The sequence below is a fragment of the Trachemys scripta genome, chromosome 8 (assembly GCF_013100865.1).
Source record: "Trachemys scripta elegans isolate TJP31775 chromosome 8, CAS_Tse_1.0, whole genome shotgun sequence".
NCBI classification, from domain to species: Eukaryota; Metazoa; Chordata; order Testudines; family Emydidae; genus Trachemys; species Trachemys scripta.
Genome location: NC_048305.1, coordinates 94,097,492 through 94,120,274, shown reverse-complemented (window position 1 = coordinate 94,120,274; position 22,783 = coordinate 94,097,492). Strand labels below are relative to the sequence as shown.

The following is a 22,783-nucleotide window of genomic DNA, read 5'->3' as shown; positions in this document are numbered from 1 at the left end:
AATTCAATAATCTGTAGGACACTAATTCTTGCATCAATTTTTTTTCAATATAAGGCATTTAACCGCTACTTTTAGTGAAATGCAGAATGAACACTGAAACCCTCCCCCACCCAAAAACCCCACCAAGAACAAAAACAAAACAAAACAAAAAAACAAAAAAAACTTACTTCAACAATTCTATCAGCTTCAGAGTATCTTCCGCCTAACAGGCCTATTACTTCTGCCATGGAAACATGAGCATGCTAAAGATATATAATATATACACATTACTTAAAATATTTGTTAAAAATATCCATTTTCATAACTACTGCTAATCTTGGATTTACATTATAAAACACTATCTTCACAGGTTCTTTCACAGTAAGGTTTAGAAGGAAAACTGAGAATAATAAAGACTTTGAAATACTGTGTGTTTCAATTTAAAGTAACTGAATAAAGATGATCTTTGCCATACATCTAAGTATTAAGTATGTATGAGGTGCTGTTAGTTGGAGAAATTGTCACCATTTAACACCAGGAACCCTCTGTCACAACTGAGAAGACTTTGGCCTGGCATGGCATACTTTGTTATTATAAAGAGAATACGCAAATACTGAATCATCTTCTGGATTGCTGGGGAAATAGAGTAATGATCCCAATAGTTTCCTAAGTGGCAACATGCACAATGAAGAGATGTTTCTTTTGGAGCAACTCCTATCACAGAAGATGGATATCCTGGGAGAAATGGAACTGAGTATGGATCTGTTACTGCTCTTATTTAAGTCAGTGACAACTCTCTAGTGACTTCATCTGGAACAAGAAGAGGCATTAACAGCCATTCATGCTGGTAGACAGCTTGCATAAACTATGGTTATTATTACAATAAAATATATAGACACAACCTTAAGGACATGCAGTAGTTTGGGATTTCTCCTGTAGTAGACTCTTGCTTTTAGCTCTAAATGGGAAGGAAACTAATTGAGGAAAATGGGGATATACCAAAATATATACTTCAGTCCATTATAAAACAATGCTTAATCCTTACCAAGTCCATTATTAAAAGTGCTTCTGAAGCCACTTTCACCTGAAATGGTTCCTGAAATGACAAGCAATAATGAGTACAAGAGACATCCTTTAAGTAAATAAATGAATGTTCTTGATTATTCATGAATATGTACCTACTCGTTTTTCTTCAGTGAAGAAACAGCAAGGTATCAGCTGAAAGGGATCAAAGGAACTACAAAATGAAAGAAAATTTCTCTAAAGATAAGGACAATCAATGAAAAAAAAGTTTTTAAATAAATCACATTTTCTCCCAACAGCTCCTTCTTTGTTGGAGTTGCTCATTCCCCCGCTCCAGTGACTGCTCCCTAATTACTGGAATTTTGCAATATAAACCCATGAATTTAAACGGTAACGTTTTGTAATTTACAATTGTGATGTCAGACTTTTTAAAAATCTAGATTGCAAAGCACATATGTCTACATAGTAATGATTCATAATATTTAGGTTTGAATCTATGCAAGCCAATTATCTATTTCCAAAAGAGATATTGCAGAGCAAACAGCACACAAGAAGAAAACCTTTTTATTTGTCTTGATCCTTTAGAAGGTTTTGCAGGTTTAAGTTTCTCCTCCTCTCTCCTTCTTGCTAGTTCCTCAGCCGAGAGATGCTAAAAAACAAATTTTATCAGTAATGATTGCCAGGTACTTAGATTCTGGACACTAATTTGCACCCTGCCATGCTAGCGGCTTTTGTCACTGAATCACTCATGCACTGAAACAGCCAGAATACACCACACAGTGTGAAAATAGTGACAGAGCCATTAGCACATAGATCTGTTTTTGCAGGAAGATGGAAGAGACTCTTTCTATCATCCCCAAGGCTTGATCTAATCAGAGTTCAAGTACTGGCATCCACATCTCACATAAGACTTCACTGTCAAATATATGCATAAGTACAACTTCAATTATAATCAGCTGGTCAAAACTTTATCAAAGCAGTTCCTCTTTGGTGCCGAAATTTTCCACATTGTCTCAACCTAAAGGTCATTCTTTGCAGAAAATGGTAGATGCGGCAGCCAAAGCCATTCAAACATTTTAGTTATTAGATCCCATGCTTGCCTCAATCATGAAGCATGGCTGTCTTGTGAGTGACATTTTGTACATACATAAATCAATGGCAGAAAAGTGGATTTTGTTTAAACTGCATGTGTTCTCTAGATTTCAATGAGATCTAATAAACAAATTGAGTTTGAAAGAAAGTAGTTCAGCAATTTTGATGTCAATGTCGCACCATTTTTCCCCACACAGGAAGAGTAGGATTATCTGTTGAGTTTCTCTGCTCATTCTAAGGTTTAGAACACTAGGAGTGTTGGCACACAGTAGCCATCTGTCTGTTTAGTCTATACTGACTTTGAATGTTGATGGCACTGCGAAATACTTCAGTGTCATCTAAACTTGTAAACACTTCAAAACTCTGAAAAATCTTACAATGTTGGATATCAGACAATTTTGGGGAGGGGGATGGCACTGTTCACTTTCCTATACTCTATCCCTAGAGGAATAAGTACAGGGCTGGAAACCTAAAAGGCCTACATTTTCTTTCCACCTCAGCTAGCCTTAATAAGGTCACAGTAAAGAGTGTAAGAATCAGGACTGAAACCCAGGTCTCCTGACTGCTAGATCTAGTCAACTAAAATAGTGCTTCCTAGGTATATCACAAATGCTCTATTTTTTCCCCATGATACCAATCACTGAACCTGCTATCAGGTCCCCACTGTCTTACAGCTAAAAACCCAAGTTAAAGGTGGGAACTGGTCAGTTACAAATCTATCACCGCTCTGCCTGCCGGGGTCCTGGCCCCACTCAGCCCCCCCCGCACACCGATTTCTCCTGTGGGGACAGGAGGCAGAAGCTTGGTCATGCCGGCAGCCAAGCTCCCCCCTCCCCCGCTTCTTCCCCCACCGTGGTGCTTTCCTGCCCCTCCCCTTCCCTCTCCCTGCCGCCGATCAGCTGATTGCCCTTGTGAGGCGGAGGGGGAGCCGAGCCGAGCCACAGTGTGCTCGCTGCTCCGGGAGGAGGCAGAGAAAAGGTGTGGATGGGGCCCTGGAGAAAGGGGTGGGAACGGGGCATATCCTCTCCAGGCCCCTGGCGTGAGCACCCCCACAAACTGAGCACCCTAGCCCTCTGCCCTGACCCCCGAACCTCCCCACACACACACCCAGCCCTCTGCCCTGACCCCCGAGCCCCCTCTCACACACCCAGCCCTCTGCCCTGACCCCTGAACCCCCCACACACACCCAGCCCTCTGCCCTGACCCCTGCACTCCCTCACACACCCAGCCCTCTGCCCTGACCCCTGAACCCCCCCCACACACCCAGCCCTCTGCCAACCCCTCAACCCCTCACACACACCCAGCCCTCTGCCCTGACCCCTGCACCCCCTCACACACTTCCAGCCCCCATTCTGACTCCTGCCCCCCTACATACCCTGCCCCCCCACACACCCCATGCCTTGACTCTTGCACCCCCCCATATCCCCACCCCCACCCTGAGCACCAAACAGGAACTCCTGCACACACACCCCACATTCCCACCTGCATCCCTGGTCTGGGGTCCCGGCCAGCCCCTTGCCAGCCGGGGTCCCGCGGGCCCCACTCAGCCCACTACTGAATTAGGTGAATGGAACCCCAGGTCGGCAGCGGGCTGAATGGGCTGGCGGCATAAGATCAGCATTTTAATTTAATTTTAAATTAAGCTTCTTAAACATTTTGAAAACCTTGTTTACTTTACATACAATAGTTTAGTTATATAATATAGACTTATAGAGAGAGACCCTCTAAAAACGTTAATGTATTACTGGCTTGCGAAACCTTAAGTTAAAGTGAATAAGTGAAGACTCGGCACACCACTTCTGAAAGGTTGCTGACCCCTGACATAGTGTATGCTTTATAGTATGACTTGACATGTTTGGGACATGCATACTCAAAGTACATTCACCATATTAGCACAATTGCCTAACAGTTGCTCCAATATTATTTTCAAATCATGGTTTCAAAAAGAACAAATGTAATTTTAATGCTTATTATGCAATCATTTTTTCTAATGCCTTTGATGAGATGATATCTGATAAATGGTTAGCAAGAGTCATATCTACCAGAACAGTTTAAAAATAGAAGAGTTACCTCAAATGTCTGTCCTTCCAAATCCTTGGCATCACACCAGTTTCCCCAGGGGTCTCGCACACGCCGTCGTCTTGTACGCTGTAGGAAGCAGATAAAATACTAGTTAAACATCATCAATCCATGCACATCAAAGCACTGACTTTTGCTGAATTTAATCAGCCATAAAATGACATCCAAATGGTCAGTGGCTCATAAGCATTAAGACTCCCAGAATAGTCTCACTGTATAACAGAGAACTCTTTACTTTCATTTATATTCAACAGTTGGAAACCTTTCTAGAAATAAATCAGGAAAGGTTTTCCTTAAGCGGTACAGTAAATACCTGAGTAAAATCCATAGATCTATCCATCTAGTACAGACAGCATGGTTTAGTATACGTGGGCTTGGCAGATTTCTCTCTTTTTTTCTTTAATGTCAACAATTAATTTTTATTTTAATTTTTCAATTTTTAACAGTTTTTATTTTTACAGTTGTGGGAAATTGGGCGGTGGGAGGTAGAGTTGGAGTTAGGTCAGCACTGACACTACGGGGCTCCTGGTGTGGCTGAGGGGCCCAAGACACTGAGGCGCTAGGTGCCAGGGAGGCCTGGCGAAACAAAGACCGTTAGCCACGGCTCCAAGGACAATGACAAGCCCCTGGCTGCAGGGAAGGTCATCCCGCTGCCGCACAATTCCTGCCAGGACAGCCCCCGCACTCCTGACTGGTGAGTGAATGAGTGAGCAGGGCCGTGACAACACAGCTGCAGAGGGCTCCCTGTGCTGCCGCAGTACGGGTGACACCCGTTCCCTGCAGGCGCATGGTGTGGGGAAGGCTGTGGTCATGGCAGGGCAGAGCAGAGACATCCAGCCAGGACCGCAAGGGAAGGTGGAAGATGAGCTGCCAGCTACAGGGAAATTATCCAGTTGCCAAATGGCTCTGTCCACCAAGCAGGACTTGAGCCTTCCCTGCAGCTTGCACCTGCAGGGATCCAGCATCATCAGCCTTGCAGCCATGCAAGGAGCTCTTTGCAGCTTCGTCATCAAAACCCACCCCCATAATAGCATGGCTGCAGAAGGCTCAATCTGTGCTGCCACAGAACCAACACCACCCAGTCCCTGCAGGCACAAGGTGCAGGAGGGGGAAGCTGCACTTGAATCAACTGTTCCTAATGGATATTTTTTTCATCAATTTCAGTGTGTCAGCTGAAATCAACATTTACAGACATCGATTTAAATCGAATACTGCCAAGACTAAATATACTAGTAAACAACTGCAAATTGTGATGCAAACAGTATTGAGTATGGCTCATGCTTTCTGCATAACATTTTTTATTTCATAGATGGATTTTCTTTTCTGTCACTTCCTTTGTGGGGTTGATTTAGTTTTCTTGCACCAATAGATTTAAATACATAAGATATCTTTACAGCAAAATAAAAATGTGCTATGACATACACTTGTTACATAATTATCCTGCAAATCTTATTCTTTTAATGAAGCAATACATTATTTATAACGTCCCATATATGCTTGGTTATAAATGCTAAGCTCTAAATAAGTCACTCCAAAAACTTGGTAAATGTACACATTAAAATGTAGGCAGCCTCACTACATGCTGCCAGAACACTCCAATGCTTTCTCACAGATGCAAATTATGCTGGGTTTTCTAGCTCCAGACAGATAAGACTTAGCAAGTTGGAGTGGAAGGAATGGAAATGGTGTCTCTGATCACTCCTAAAAGCAAAAGTCACTGAGATGGCTAGAGAAGAATCTTCTGCATGTTCAACAGAAACCCATTATCCCGGATGCAGGTTACAATCTCCTTTAGATGCTGAAGGGTGATCTGAGAGTCTCCTTTTCAGGTCCTAAGTAGGGATAAACATGTACCCCCTTTCTCTTAGAATGCAAGACCACCAGGATCTTTGCAAGTTGCAAGTGCAAGTTGGAATCAACCAGAATTAGGACAGGTATGACAAAGAGTAACACTGGTGCTAAAGCAGACACTTGAATCAAAGAACACTCAGGAAAGTGATCGAAGCTGAATGGATTAAGAAGAAATTCAGACAGATGCCCTGTATCGAAAGTGAAAGTTGAAGAGGCCCTATTATTTATTTTCATCTTACCATAGACTGCAAACGCTGAGCAAGCTGGTATGCTTCTATGGTGTCTTTGCCTTCTTTGGATCGTGTTTTATCAGCTGGTTGTGGTCTGTTATACACAGCTTGTTCTATAGGAATGCAAAGCACACACATTATTGTTCACTAATCCTGGTAAATAAAAAAATCCATATTTAATACAAATGTCAAGTAGGAGGTATTACTCTATGATCAGGCAATAGTATAGTCATCTGGTCCTCACTCAGTAGCATACCAACTTTAGGAAAGGAAAACTTCGTTCTTATCTGTGAATTTTCTTTCCCTCCATGTCCAGCAGACTGTACGGTGGGACATTCTCCCTCCCCGAAGGTTGGAGGCAGAACAAAGTTTCACACACAGCTAAGGGCCAAGATCAACACCTGTGGAGAATCCCAGAATGATGGCTGCCAAAGCTGAAAATTACTAGCTGTGGGGCCAATATGAGTCAATCAAGAGGATGGTGGCCGGTTCCTTTAGGAACTTTTTTCTCATCCTTGCCAGTAGAGGTACGTGAAGAAAGCCGTAAACTAAGCATTATGGCCACCTTTGAGACAGAACATTGATTCCTTCCCTTGAGGCAAAGAGATCTGTGATTGGAACCCCAAACTTTTTCTACACTTCCTGAAATAGAGAAGGATTCAAGCTCCAGGTCCTTCCTGCTGAGCCGTTATGTGGCTAGCTTAGGGGGAGAGATGATGCTCTAACAAAGTCAACAGATGCATCATTTCCTTGTGGATGGAGGAAGATTTCGTTCCAGTGATGGTGATCGTGAATTTCACCAGTTTTGATACTGGACACACTGTTGGAATCTTAAAGGTGATTCAGTCCACCACTTGAAGTATGAAGTGATTCACTTTGGAACAGTGATTCTCTGTTCTTGATTGGGTGCAATTTCTTCCTATGATAAGAAAAATATATCTAAGCATCCTTAGATGAAATCTGTTCTGTAGTAGAGTATTTACATATGAAACGAGCATACTGAGGAGTTGTATCAAGGACTTCTAGGTTACTCCTGTTCTTCTTTTTGAAGGACTTCTAGGGATGTCTGATGACCAGATGACACTTAGTGAATTAAAGAGAGGGTCTTCTGTTGTCTCTCCTCGGAAATGGTGTCTCTGATCACTCCTAAAAGCAAAAGTCACTGAGATGGCTAGAAAAGAATCTTCTGCATGTTCACCAGAAACCCATTATCCCGGATGCAGGTTACCATCTCCTTTAGATGCTGAAGGGTGATCTGAGAGTCTCCTTTTCAGGTCCTAAGTAGGGATAAACATGTACCCCCTTTCTCTTAGAACGCAAGACCACCAGGATCTTTGTGAAGACTTGTGGGGCAGACACTAGTACAAATGGGGGAGCCCTGTACTGAAAATGCTTCCCATTATAACAGAAGGGCAGAAATTTTCAGTGACTCTCCTTGATTATCACATGAAGGTAAGCCTCCTTGAGATTTACTGAAGTCATTAAATACCGGGGTGATAAGAGTCGTAATGATAGACTTTAGTGTTTTCAATCAGAACTTCAGAGACCTGGTGGATTTGCTGAAGGATTTGAGATCTAAGATGGCTCGTGTCCCCATTTTTCTTTAGGGTCACTAAAAATAACAAGTACACCCCACAAAATCTGTCTTGTTGATACCAGCTGTACCGCCCTAATGCCAAGATGGCTTTTAGTTTTTGGTGTTTGGTTAAGTTGTTTGATCTGGGAAATACTAAGAACTTATCTCTGGGGAACTGCTAAGTTTGATGGCATAACCCTGTAGAACTGCCCGTAGCATCCATTTGTCCAAAGTACACGTCACTCGTATTTGGGTAAATGTCTGAAGCCTCTTGCCAGGTTAAGAGGTCTTCTTGGAAGTGGGGCCCCAGACATAGTCTGAGGCAAACCTTGCTTAGAAACCCACAGTTCTAGGAATCTCCAATTAGTCAAATTCAAGATGTTTTTGCTAGTCCAATCCTGGAGGCTTTGCTACAACAAGGAGATCCCATGTTTACCCAGGAGTGGAGGCAAAGAACTCAAGTTATCCACAAAGAGGCTGTCCTGGCCCAGGCTGACTGTCAATCTTTGCTCTGCCATCAACCAACAGAGTGAGAGGGAACATTGCATAGTACAGACTGTAGGACATGAGGAGGGGCTGTGAGAATTATGTACGTTCACTCACAAGACAGCTGTGGTTCCTTCAAACTATATACCAGATTAGCTAAAGAAACAGGTTAAACTGCTAATTTTCAATAAGTTATGCTTCTCCCATCTTATGAGAAAGTGCAGTCAATAATCAGAATCCATACTTGAAGACACCAAGTATTTTGAAAATTTAAAAGCAAAACAAAAGCACAACTTATTTTCTTTCAGAAGGTCTATAATCTTAGAGCCATATTCTGCAACCTTTATACCTACTAATACCTATTCATACAAGTAGTCCGTTAGGATTTATATGATGACAAGGGGTGGGAGGTCAAACAGATCAGGACACCATTAGGCGAGGTACCTGCCCCAAAGAGCTTACATGAAATAAGGGTGACTGGACACTTCAGAGAAAAAGGGAGATGGAATGAAGATTACCCACATGGATAATTTTGATTGGACTGAATGCAGAAGGTACTCAGGAATGAATTTAACTCAAAAAATTCTTTTGAAAATACAGATTTCTCTCTACCTTGATTTTTATACCTCATATAATGTACACAACTTATCAAAATGGTTTCTGACCAATTACAGATACTATTAACATTGTGGTTACAATTTGAATGGATGCAGATTAAAATGTTCTTTTTACCACAGCCAAAGTTAATTGCTCCTATTAACTCCAGGTACGTGTGTATCCGTCCAATACAGTTAACATCACCACAGTTCTTAAGGCCTGGCCGTACTGAAGTCTTATTCAGGTATTTAGGTTTACATCGCTCCCTAAAATAAATCATAGGACATTTTCAAACGAAAATAAAATGGATCAGTAAAAATTAAGACTAGTTTAACTGTTCTGTGAAGCCATTTGGATTTCCTTGTATTTTTTCTACAGGAATTATTGGGAGATTCTATTTAACTTGTGTCACACTCAGACCTAGAATGCTAGTGATAAACAAGCTTATATTCACCCCCAAAAAGCTACTCATGAAGTAGGATTGTACTGAGTGGCTGTTTTCTAAAGTACACTCTATGCAAAACAACATAAGGAATAGTCAGAGTATCCATACAGATATCCAAGCTTCAGAGAAAAGTGCTAATTTATGATGGCATTTGAGACTGTGCAGATTTATTCAAATACATGCATAGAGAAAAAGATATCCATACACAGCATAAAATATAGGCCCTGGAAATGAATGGTGCCAGGGCGCAACAAGTTATTGAAATTAAATGACCTTGTTAAAATAAAATACTTGTTCCCATTCTGTATCACATGTTCTATTGTATTAAACAATTATTTTAAGTAATTGCATAAACAACTTGTATGTTACTGTGTGATAATCCTGTTTTTTTATCCTTCATGCACATTTACTGCTTTGAAGTCTGTCAAAATTTCCCTAGAAATATGGGAACTTACAACTACTCCAGAACTAGTGAATAGTTTATCAATTTATAAGGCAATTAACCTAGAGCTGAGAGAATACTGTAACATTTTTAAAGTGAATATAGTTAAACTCAGAAAACAAAGCTACAGGAGAACAAATTGCATGGCGAATTAGCCTGTCACAGTAAAAACATGGGTTCCTTAAAATGGCTCCATGGAAATGAACTGTACAATATTCAAGTCTCTGAATACGGCTCCCTGTTGAGAAGGGCCCATTTAAAAAATGGTTTTACCACTTTTTGCTCTAACATAGCCACTCTTAATAACTGACTTTCTATAAATTCAGTCTTTCAGTCTCCTACCTGTCCCAGACTGAAGAATGGACACATACTACAGACATCACTAGAGAACAACTTGAGTGGGAATTTTATGTAAGGTGTGAAGGACAGGACCCAGAATATAGAACACATATACCAGACCCATGAATATATTGTAATATGCATCCCATCTACATACCATTACTGTGTGATAAAAATTAAACATATTGCACTAACCAGTATTACTCTATTTTCTCTTCCCTGTTTGGTGGAATACACTAAATTGACAAAACTAGAATAATAATTCTAGAATAAATTCTAGAATTTAACTGTTGAAATGTAAAATGCTCCTTTATATTTAAGAAAAAAGCGAAGAGGGGAGGGATATCCCACCCCGTAGCCAATGCTGTTACTTTTCAATCTTGTGAAAACAGCTAAAATATCAGAAGTTTGGCAGCATTCTGAGCTAGGCCATTAATTCCATGTCTGTTCTAACTGCACCAAAACAGCACATCAGCTGTTGAAATGAATGAAATCACAAAGTGAAATCAACTGATCTTACCACTGATCCAAAATGTAATTTCTAATTTTCAGATAGCGCTCTGGTGTTTTGGCCTGACGTCCCTCAAAAAATTCTGGAATAGCTTGCTTTTCTTCTCCCAGAATGACATTTCTATCCATTTCCACTTCTTGATCAGGTGGTTTAAGCTCCTCTTCTTCTTCTTGATTTTCTTCATCCAATTGGCAAGACGGATGGAAAAGCATTTCATTATTAACGAAGTCCTTCTGCTCTTCATTATGTTCTTGATCAACGAATTGCTTGGTGTCATCAAAAGTCCCTTTTTTGTCTGACTCACTTTTCTCTGTAAATTCATTAAATTGCAGATAAACTGATTTCACAGATTCATCGCCATTCACGCTCTGTTTCTCAGAGCGGGTGGCTGCAATGTCTGGAAACTCCAGGGCTTCTACCTTGCCTTGCTCAGCCTTTTGAAAGTTGTCTTCTGCAAATTGGGGAATTGCAGAATTGTAGCCGGCAGACCAAAAAGTGTGTTCTCTTCCTCTGGTTTCTTGAATTGGACTCTTCGGAATATCAGTTAATTTAGATTTGCCAGGTTCCAGTGGGGGTGCATGAGAAAACAGCTCATCCATTTCATCCGTGATGTCTACTTCTTCATCATCAGATAACTTTTCAATTTTCACTGCGTTCAGGTTGGGGTCTGCACGGCCCCTCAGGTTTGCAGGTGCCCAGGCCGCTACCTTCTCTCCTTCATCCGCAACAGGAAGACTATTGCTGCTGTACTGACTTTGTTCCTCTTTTTCAGAGTCATCAGTTTTTGCCTTAAGAAAGTATAAATGGATTATAAGAAAAATTAAGCATTCCCCAATAATGAAGTTTAAATGAAAAAGAACACTATTAAAATCAATGGTATAATCAATTTGGTTCAGACTAGAGGGATCATTAAGTTTTATGTATTAATTTACAAAGCTTGCCTTTTTTAAATTGGGTCCAATGTTCAGCTTTCATTATGTTCTCCTTCAAAGGGCAGTCCTATATTTCATTATTTTATACTTTTATATAAGTATAAAATAAAAGTTTAATATACTATATATATAAAAGGGATTAAGAAAACACTGGCTGGCAAAGCTTCCAGACTTGTGGATATCTAGCATTAGAGTTGACATTCATCAGCTAATTTATATTCTCTCAGCTCATTTTACTTGTAAGAAGAAACTATACATTAAGGCAGGGGTAGGCAACCTATGGCACGTGTGCCAAAGGCAGCACGCGAGCTGATTTTCAGTGGCACTCACACCGCCCGGGTCCTGGCCACCGGTCCGGGGGCATTTTCACTTAATTTTAAATGAAGCTTCTTAAACATTTAAAAAGCCTTATTTACTTTACATATAACAATAGTTTAGTTATATATTATAGACTTATAGAAAGAGACCTTCTAAAAATGTTAAAATGTATTACTGGCACGTGAAACTTTAAATTAGAGTGAATAAATGAAGACTCGGCACACCACTTCTGAAAGGTTGTCAACACCTGCATTAAGGAAATCATCTTCAGGTTTTTCTTACTGATTTTTGTTTTAAAAAGTAAAACATTGAAAAAAATGCAGACTTTAAGGAACTTATGCAGCATTATGGATGTGCGTGACACTTGATATTTAAAATAAACCCAGTCCAGAGGATATTATAATGTATGTATTTATTAGTAGCTAAAGTATACATAATTGTCTTTTAAAAAAGGTCCCAGAAGAGTTCAGCTGCCAGTGGGAAATGACATTATATTGGACAGTTGCAACTTCTGAGTAGTCAGAGGCCAATCTGTTTTCAATCTAGTAATGTATCCCAAGTATGTGGGTGTCCTATAAACACACCATATTGTTTATTGCTTGTTAGAGGATTTAAAATTCCCAACAAGATTAGAATAATTCCAAACCAGGTCAAATTTCAGATTTAAAGATCAGCAGATAAGCAATATTTCAACAATAATGTCCCATAAATGCATGTTTGCATTCAAAATATATGAGAGGAGCATACTTGCGCCCTACTGCCTTTTTTCTAACAGAAAATGGCATTTCATGTTTACCTTGTTCTTAAAGTACTGCCTGGCATAACTCTTTACTTGTAGAACAGTGCGACTTCCAACCAACTTGGCAATTTTTGTCCATCTTCGGCCAAATTTAGCCTAGTGTGACAAAATAAATTAAAATCAATGAATCTTTTCTACATCTAAGTATCATTCTTTATGCAAGGAGAAACTTTTACAGAAGCAATTATTTATTAGAAATAAAAAATACTACTCAATCATTGCAAAAAGTCCTATTACCTAGACACTGGACAGCCAGAAATTATGTTTAAGCACCAAGTATTATGAATTCACTGCCCCTTTATTCGGAGACTCATCAATGGCCTGATCCTCAAAGCACTAAAAAAACATACTGGTTATTACCTTGAGGAGTCCCATTGAAGGTAATTAAGTGTTTGCAGGACTGGATCATGCAGTTGTGTAATACTGTAGCACTCTGCATTCCACTCTTGCACACAAAGGAGCGCAACTTACTCAAAGTCTGAACCACAATCTAAATCTGCATCTAAGTTGCTTAAATTAAAAGTTTACTCAGAGAGGAGCTCACAGCATATAGTATGTTGCTACAAAATGGACTGACCTCTTCCCTTTTAAGAGTTAAATACTGAATTATAGAAGTCTCATTAAATTAAAGCACTTCTAAATTTAAATAAGTCTCTTAGAACTCTGGTCCTGCTCTTTCCAAACAGGTCCATAGTTGTACATACCCACCTCATGCCATTTCTTAACTATACCGTATATAAAAAGTAAAAACCCAACAGTTCATATATGTGCACCTTCACTCCAAGTACTCTGAATGAATAAAAGTCCAGATTCAGACCCTGATCTCGCAAAGATTTATAAACATGCTTAATTTTATGCACTGAGAGTCCCACCAAAGTCAATGGAACTACTCACAGTATTAACAATATATGTTGAGGTTCTACAGGATTGGGGTCTTTAATTATGCACAAAAGACAATGATAACGCAACCTCAAGATTAAGATTTTTTTTAAACTTTAAAATATGGTTCTAATTGAAAGTGATTAAAAGTTTCATTGGAGGAAATCAAAATTTATTGAGGGCCCATATCAAATGTGCTCATTTTAAAGTGAAAAGATTATTTTTCCTAACTGCCAGTCCTACATGCTTACTCTGGGTTCTAAAAGTCAAACTCGGTTCTTTTCTTTACACCCATTACCACTTGTAATAGATAGATACATTGGAGGCCAAATTCCACCCAGGCCAAATTCTTCCAGAGTGTCTAAATGCAAATTGACACACATGTATCTGTGCTAGACTGAGGGTGTTATATCATCAGATGAGTGAATCTAATCAGGAAGTTTGCATTGGTTCACCTTAAACGTGAATGTTTACTATGAAGCTATGTCCTCAACAATGTTCCCTCTAATTTTTTCCACCCATGTGCAGAATAAATTTTGTTATGTGCACCAAAGTAATGTGCGGATGTGTGCCACCAGTAGAAACAAAATACCTAGATATAATATATATTTTTTAAAAGTTACCAATAGGGATAATTACTCCAGCCAGGACAAGACAGGCATTTTAGAACTCACTACTCAAAGAATTAAATTTAAGTGTAAGAGAGAAATAAAAATTATGAAATGCATAGACCAGTCAAAAAACTAAAACAACACACTTTGAAAGAATATAATTACAGAGAATATATGCGCATTGCAGGAAGTACCAAGAAGTAATAACAACAACAGCGTTGGGAGGTGTGTGACACAGACTGTGTGTGCTGACTGCTCGGGAAGTTTCTGAGAGATGCCCATCTGCTGTCTCTTTAAGGCACTCACTGAAAGCTCTCCTCCTCCTGAACCATGTTCCCCTCTCCCCCGCTCTGCAGAGATGGGGTACATGGGCCGGGGGGACAGGAGGAGAGAAAGTGTGAGTGAGCTGGCTGCTGGGGAAGTCTCTGAGAAACCGTGCGCTGTCTCTTTAAGGCACTCACTCACCCAAAGACTTGCTCAGACCTCAGAGCTGCTGTGAGTCCTGAGCCCTGTCCCCTCTCCCCTGCTCTGTGGAGATGGGGTAGAGGGGCTGGGAGAGGGAGATACCCTGACATTAGCACCCTCCTTCCTACTGCTCTGCACAGCCAGCAGGAGGGTCCCAGGAGCAGTTACAGGAGCAACATGCTGAAAAACAGTGGGAGGGGGGGGTGAGAGGGACACCTGAACACATGCTGCCAGCTGGATCTGCCTGGCTCTGCTAATCAACTGCGTGGCATCTGAATCTCTCCTGGGCAGCTGCCCAACCGCACAGCTTACAGGGAACACAGGGCCCCAATCATTCAAGAAGCTCTCTGCCAGAGGACCAATGTACCTTTGCAGGTCTGGGGTCTAAAGTTACCATGTAGGGAGGCACAATACTTTACATCCTTTTAAATACTGTTTAAGCAGTATTACTTTCAATATTCTATAGCAATATGATTTTCAAAGTCAAAGTAGGCCCATTAAAAAGCAATGTCCACTACAACATTCAAAGGCACTACTGGCAAAGGGCTATTTGCTTGACAAAATACAACTTTCTATACCCGGCTATTTCAGTTCAAGAGACGTCGAAAATAAAGTTACAAGAGTTAGAAATTTTTTAATGGCGAAAATGTATTTTTTACGTTGTCTTCATAATTAAAAAATGGATTAAATATTTTTGCTCAAACTTTCAAGACAATATTAATCTTTTGAAGAAACCAGGGCTGAAAAACTTTGACCTGCCAGGCCGACATTTGCTGAAGTTATGAACAACTCAAACATGGAATTAGAATAGAAATACTACAGCAGCCTTTACTTTAGCTGCTGTTAGTGCACCTTCTATAATATTATATATATACAAGCTTTAAAAAGAAAAGCATGCTTACAAAAATCATTAGACGTAATCATTGCAATGACACTACAAGAACACAACTTGCAATCATCCATCCAAGTAGTAATTAAGACTAATTCTGCTGTGTTTTACGTGTCAGATTAGATATATCATCCAAAGAACAGCAAAGCCTTCTGTTTTCAAGCAAAGAACTAGCAAAGCCTTGCTAAAAATCAATGAGACTGGGAAGGTCCAGGGATTCACCCACCTGGATCTCCTTGCATTGTCAGGGACCTGTGTCTGTTTATTGTCGTTTTTTCGCAGAGCAATAGGTAAGAGAAAAATATTTTTAGAAAATCTGACTGGAAGTCACAAAAGTTAGCAGGACGATTCAGAAACTGGTGTATTTATTACATAAGTTACAGTAATGTCTAGAGGCAACAGCCAGGCTGGGGTCCCACTGTGCTGTACTCTACACCAACATATAAAAAAAGCCCCAAAGTGCGTACATTAGTGTCTGGGGAAAAATGTTTTTTTCAGTTTACTAGATTTCAAGACACCCCTTCATGTTTGACACTTCCTTTGTAAACTACAGCACTGCTATTGTAACACTGCAATAGACAAATCAGTAGACCGTGGGACAGTCTAAGGCCCAAATCCTGCAACTGGATCTGGGCAGGCAGACCCTTGTGAACAAACCAAGCTATGCTGACTTCGATGGAGATTCACAAACACAGATGTGACTGTGTGACCAGGGCCTAAGTGTGCCTGATTTACCATCCCATTGTTAACAATTGGAAATTATTTTTAACAAGTTAAAAATGAAAAATTAGCAACTTAGTGCACTGCAGTTATTTTTATTTTGCAATGAGAACTCCATTCTTTTTTTTATGAAAAAAGGTTAATATTGCATTTATTTTTTAAAATGAGCTCTTTTTTTTGTTTTGTTTACAGAAAATTGAACACTGAAAAATACAATATTTACCAGTCCTTGTTCAAATAGCTCTTTTTCTTCTATTGTCCACTTTACTGAGCCGCTTGCTGATTTTGTAGGTGAGCGAACCCTAAAAGAATAAGAAAATACAAGTGCCTTTTTCATGAATGCACATCTCCAAAAGATTACAACAATTTCTGAAACGTGGATTATTATACTTCTTTAACGGAAACTTAGGGGATTTGTTTTAAACTTTTATACTTTTGATGAGAGAACTAATTCTGGAAGGCTTTTGTATTACAGAAGTTAATTCAAAGCAGCACAACTTATTTTGCAGAGGGTTGTGTCTGGGGGGGACAGGCAACAAGGAAACTGCAAGCAGTAGAAAGCCAATTGTAATTGTTCTTTTTTGTGATGTGGACATATCCTTCAGAAATCAAGTTAATTTAATACAGGCCATTTAACAGTCAAAAGGCAATGTCCCTTTAACAATCTTACACAACCAAAGAAACAAGACTAAAGGTTAAAGGGGAGGTACAACTGACTTTTTATGTTAGTGTTCTTTTTCATTTATGTTAAGTTAAAGAGCACTTAAAAATACAACTCAATTATTCAAAAAGTACATACATGACTTTTCCTGTTTTCTTATGTGGACTGTAAAACAAAAACAAAAAAAATGGTGACTGCTGATCTTAGCAAATATATACATTTCAAAGAAAGTCTCATTCCTGCCCCAAATTTCTACTATTCCATCATTTCTTTTCCCCTCAACAGCAATTTTACCTTTTCACAGACTTTTTGTCACCTTCCTTTTGATCAAGCCATATTTTTTCTGGAAGTGATTTATTAGATAAGTAATACCTGCAACCTTTACTAAGGAATTTTTGGATACAAAGAACAGAACTATATGCATGCAAAAATTCTGATAAAATTGCCACTGGTTTAAAATACTATTGCGTTAAACAAAGGAGGAAGTGACTGTTTGACTTTGTAAACCAAATACTTGCATTATTTCTAATAAACTAGCCATTCTGCTTCCTCCACAGCCTGTTTTCCCTTATGACTTTGACACAGTAGTAGGACATTTTCTTCTCATCAATATCAAACACTACAGCCTTTTTGCAATTCAAGTCTGAATAATTTATTCCCTTGGTAAAAATATTCTGTACTGACACTTTGTTGTTCCTCTGTAAAGTACTTTATTTCAAAGAAAAAAGGACAGGAAAACAGAGGTAACTCACATTTGTTAATATGGTCACCTAGCCAGCTAACTGAGATTAAGTATCTCAGCAATATTAGGAGCTCTCATATTGTCAAGAAGCATGAAGTGTTTCTCAGAAGTGGCATTAAAAGAGTTCTTGCAATGAATGGATTTTTTTTTACCACCAAAGATATGAGTGAATGTTAAGTGGAAAAAAAACCAGGAGAATCATGAAGTTAGGGATGCATATATGAACTTTATGGATGTGTATATGAAAATTCCCTTGAAATAAAATACTTTGCAGTTATATAAACTCTGTCATCTGAGAAATGAAATGTGCTTTATATGCATTAATAATCGTCACAACAGCCATCTGTGGTATTACTACTAAACTCATTTTAAAGATGGGAAACAGGCACAAAAAGGTTAAGGGTACATCTATGCTGCAAAGAAAAACCCGTGGCACCAACTCTCAGAACCCAATCAATTGACTCAGGCTTGTGGAACTAGGGCTGAGGGGCTAAAAATAGCAGTGTAGAAGATTCCCACCCGGGCTGGAACCTGGGTTCCGAAACCCATAAGGAGGGAGGGTCTCAGAGTCTAGGCTCCAGCCCGAGTAGAACCATCCACTGCTATTTTTATCTCTACAACCTGAGCTCCATGAGCCCAAGTCAATTGACCCAGGCTCTGAAACTTGGTGTAGCAGGTGTTTTATGGCAGTGTAGACATACCATATGAGACTCGCCAAAGCCTGAGGAAGCTGAGGGTTGCAGAGTGGCTGAGCAGGGTACTGAATTCAGGTGTATTATCTCATACTTCCATGCTCTAACTACTGGAGCACAGTGCTTCAAGTTCAGTAAACACTAATCTCTTTTAAAAGAATCCACTATATATCTGCTTCCTACTAGAACAGAGGATTTTATATTGCCCTAGGAAAGGAACAGACATATAAGCAATTTGATAAAAGGATACTCTTCTTCCAACAACATTTTCTCAATGACGGCCCTGTTCTCTTCACTAATGTTGCTATCCAGTGTCCATGGCTGGAAATGACAGACACATTTTTCAATTATTTTCTTTGACACACAAATATCTAACACTTCCTCTAAAGCAAAGCCAATCACAGGGGTGTTTTTTTTTTGTTGTTGGTTTTTTTTTTTAAAGATAAAAACATTAATTTATGTTCTCAAGTGGCTGGGGAATAAATACAAAGTTTTGAAAATCTCTGTGAAAGATGTACCATTCATTTAAAACACACAAACCAACCAAAAAGTCTTTATTGCCTATAAATTACTTACAAGGCCGTTATCCGTTCTCCAAGATGAATCAAGGTAGTGATCTTGCAATAAGCCAGAAGCTATATTTTCATAGTCTCTGTAATAAAATTTTCAATCATTTTAAAGAAGGAAAAAAAAGATCTGAAAGCTCATATCATCAATAATGCAAACACTTGAAAAGAAAACAGGTAACCTTGTCAGAATTGACATAAAAATTGGGACTTTTATAGTGTTACTTGTATTCATAACATTTCCATTGAGCAAAGTGTAAATGAACCCCTCACAGAAAGGGACCTAACCTTTTCTTTAATATTTTTCAAACTGTTAGGGCTCTTACTAACAGTAGTATCTCTCTCTTCGTGTTGTAGAATCATGCATAAAGTATCAGCAAAATCAATTTCTGTTTTACTGAAAAGTTAAAAATTTTCTTCCAAAAGAGACTGAAAAGAAAGTGGGAGCAAAGCTGTGAAGTATAAATACATAACACAGGCACCAGAGTCTTGTAGTTGTTAGAAGACAGAAGTTTTATTTTCAGCTGTCACTGCCTTCTTGCTTGATCCTCATTTAACCTCTGTCCCTCAATTTCCCCAGGTGTAAAATAGAAACAACCCCCTTGGGAAAGGTCCAAGATCCCTGTAGGAAAGCTACTATTTTAGAAAAATGTAATTCTTAAGGATAATCAAATATCAGTCTTTAATAAAACTGGTAACCAGGGCCGGCGCAACCAATTAGGTGACCTAGGCAGTCGCCTAGGATGCTACAATTTGGGGGGCGGCGACTGCGGCAGTATTTCGGCGGCGGGACCTTCCGCCACCTCTGTGGGGGGAGGCATTTCGGGGCGGGACCTTCCGCCGCCTCGGGCAGCAGAAAAGCTGGCGGTGCTCCTGCTGATAACCTTCACATGTACTAGTATTTAGGGCACAGCTGTACGATGTGATACCTCATGGCATTAATACTTTAAGAAACCCAGAAACAAGTCCTATTGTTATAGAAGCTCTCACTTTAGTATATTGCATATATTGTATATGCTAAGTAAGCTAATGGAAGCTGAGGGAACACTTTAGACTACTAAGTTTTTTTTTTTTGTTTAGCTGCATTAAGTAAGAAATTACTGTAATTGAGAGGAAAATGGACAATTCCTATGAGAACAGTTTTGGAAAATATTATGTATTCTTAAAATCTTTTATATTCCCCTTCAGAAAGGGACAAATATTCTGAAAGTATTCTGAGTTTAAGATGCTGCTGCTGTGTGAAGAATAAACACATCAGCATTTGATTCACTTAGAAGCCATCATTTGAGGTTGATGATGAGAGTAAAGTATCGTCACCTTCCGCTAAGCATAAAAAATTGCACTGAGATTACAAAAGGAGAAAGAGACTGAGGACTGTGGGGTCCAACTGCACAGGCAAATCCTTTCAATAAAGGGAAAGCAAAATGCTAAAGTGCCTGGACTTCCTTTGTGACCATAAAAAGTAACAACGAGTAAAGAGTTTTTTAAACTTCACAGAATCATTGAAAGAGATGGAGAAAAACTATTAGCTCATTTACCCCAACATCCTGTCACTGCAGGATTGTTATATCGGTCATTGCTTTGTCCAGTCTAATCTGGTCATTTTCAGGGCAAGTCTACAAATAAAAAGCGGCAGCGCTGTAGCTGCACCGATGTAGCATATTTTTGAGAATGCTATTATGTTTCTCCTGTTGGGGTATTTCACCTCCTCGAGAGGCGGTAGCTATGTTGACAGGAGAAACTCTCCTGTCAGCATAGTCCTGTCTACACCAGGGGTTAGGTCAGTATAACTGCGTCACTCAGAGGTGTGGATTTTTCACATCCTGAGCGACATAGTTATACTGATATAAGTTTGTCATCTAGACCCGACCTAAGTGAGGCAATTACTATCGTCCTGGGGAAATTACCATACAAACTGACATTTTATTGTTGGAAAACATTCCCTGATAATCAGCATAAGATTTCCTTAGTCCAACTTCATCCAATTACTAGGAAACTCATCCTTCCCTGAAAACAGTTATTAGCCATGTGCCCCCCTGAGATGGTGCTGAAAACAGTTTAACCGATAAACAAGACTAAACTCTTTTCTCCCACCAGTTCCAGGTATCCCACTGGAGACAATATATCAGTTTCGTAGAGTGGAGAAAGCTCTAATTATAGGCCCCCTTGGTACATACTAAAAAAAAAAAAAAAAAAAAAATTATCTTCCTGCATAAAATACATTTGACCCAGAACACCATTTTCAGAAATATACAAAAAATGTGATTTTAGGCATCAGAAAATTTGAGAACCATGAAGATGGGCAATGCATGCAATAAACACCCCACATTACACACATCCCACATGGGCTCCTTCTGCAAAAGGGTTTTATTTTATAAAGCACCTGTCACACACACTATGGCTTGGCCTACACTGAAAAGTTATACTGGCATACGTATGTCAGCCAGAGGTGTGAAAAAACACACCCGACTGAGGTATCTATGCCAACAAAACCCCAATGGAGATGCACCATGTTGACAGAGGAGGGCTTCTATTGATATAGCTAACTTTGATCAGGGAGGTGGTGTTCTATGCAGACCGAAAAACTTGTGATAGCAAAGGCTGTCTTTATACTACAGGACTATGCCTCAATAGCTATGCAGGTGTAGTCTCCGTAGTGTGGACATACTCTTCATCCCAAAGTTGCTCTGGAGAGTTCAGTATAGATGCAGAAGCTGATTATTAATATGAGCAAGAGAAAAATTAAGAAGTCTGAAACAGGAAAGGTGAGACAAGTGAAGTAGAGCTACACATGGGCAGGTCATATTCAGTTTTGCCAACTCTCACGTCTTGCCATATTTTTCATAAAGCTCCAGCTTCTGGATTCAAGTCCTTCGCTCAGAATCTCTGTTTCCATTTGAAACCAGAAGGGAAGTTTCTAACCCTTATGGTTGCACCCAAGGCTCAAAAAACACGACCCCAGTGGCCCCCTGAAGACTCAGAAACCAGGCGGTAAACAAAACTGGCCCAGAATTTATTGTTCTTTTTCAAAATCGTTTCTTTCACACCAATCTCATGGTGTTTGAGGCCAGACTCTGGCTTTTCACACGCCTGGGGCAGCCAATGGCGTTTCTATGGCACCTTCTGCCCCAAGCGCTCTCCACCGGGGTCCCTGACCCACCGAAGCGCAGGGCCGGTGGAGGGGGGGGGGCGACACCCTGGCCGCTCCCGCGCCCCCCCCCGTCTGACGGGCTGTGCCATGGGAGGATGCCCTGGCCCTGCCGCCCCGGGGGAAAGGCCGGTTCCCACCCCGACATCCCCTCGCCCGTGCGCTGTCCAGCCAGGCCGCCTCCGCACGAGGGGCGCCCGCGGCCTGCAGCCGCGCCAGGCTCCCCGCCGCGGGGCCACGCTGCGAGGGGGCTGAAGAGAAGCGAGCCCCGATCTCCCCACAGGGGCCAGGGGGCGGGGGGAGTCTCCCCGCGGGTGAGCGGCGTCTCAGGGGGAGGAGAGCTGAGCTCTCCCGGGGGCGGAGTCTCCCCCGCCCGCTCGCTCGCTCGCTCGCTCACCCCCGCAGCGCCCCGCCGGCCGCGGCTGCTGCCGCATCCCCTTCGACGTCCACATCCGCCTCCTCCGCAGCCGCCATGATTCCGCCCCGGTCGCCGTCTGATCGCGCGAGAGAGGCGGGGCCTCAGGACCACACCCCCTCCCGCAGACCCGCCCCCCATGCAACTGAGCAGGCGCAAAACTGTGAGCATGCGCAGGGCAACGTTTGAAGCCGCGCCCGACGTTCACGCTGCTGCTTCTATGAATCTATTTCTACCCTCTTCGCTTCATCAGTCAGTATCTGCCTCTGCCAGAGGAGCGGAGCGGGGGTGGAGGG

General features: G+C 40.8%; 1 protein-coding gene across 4 annotated transcripts in view; it reads right to left on the bottom strand.

Annotated features, from left to right (window-relative positions):
• MYSM1 (Myb like, SWIRM and MPN domains 1) overlaps positions 1–22,563 on the bottom strand; it is a 30,929-nt gene extending 8,366 nt beyond the window's left edge. For 3 of the 4 annotated variants that reach the window (XM_034778266.1, XM_034778267.1, XM_034778268.1), the window contains exons 1-15: positions 22,470–22,563; positions 18,935–19,010; positions 18,609–18,679; positions 17,219–17,296; positions 17,063–17,089; positions 16,487–16,565; positions 12,697–12,795; positions 10,660–11,438; positions 9,049–9,179; positions 6,264–6,367; positions 4,165–4,242; positions 1,563–1,651; positions 1,162–1,216; positions 1,025–1,075; positions 168–242 (exon numbers count right to left, since the gene is read on the bottom strand). In XM_034778266.1, coding sequence (XP_034634157.1) covers positions 168–242; positions 1,025–1,075; positions 1,162–1,216; positions 1,563–1,651; positions 4,165–4,242; positions 6,264–6,367; positions 9,049–9,179; positions 10,660–11,438; positions 12,697–12,795; positions 16,487–16,565; positions 17,063–17,089; positions 17,219–17,296; positions 18,609–18,679; positions 18,935–19,010; positions 22,470–22,546 — 1,869 coding nt within the window. In that variant the 5' untranslated portion in view covers positions 22,547–22,563. Of the gene's footprint in view, positions 1–167; positions 243–1,024; positions 1,076–1,161; positions 1,217–1,562; positions 1,652–4,164; positions 4,243–6,263; positions 6,368–9,048; positions 9,180–10,659; positions 11,439–12,696; positions 12,796–16,486; positions 16,566–17,062; positions 17,090–17,218; positions 17,297–18,608; positions 18,680–18,934; positions 19,011–22,469 lie in introns of those variants that run through there. The other variant, XM_034778269.1, reaches the window with a different exon arrangement.
• Between the last annotated feature and the right edge of the window lie 220 nt (positions 22,564–22,783).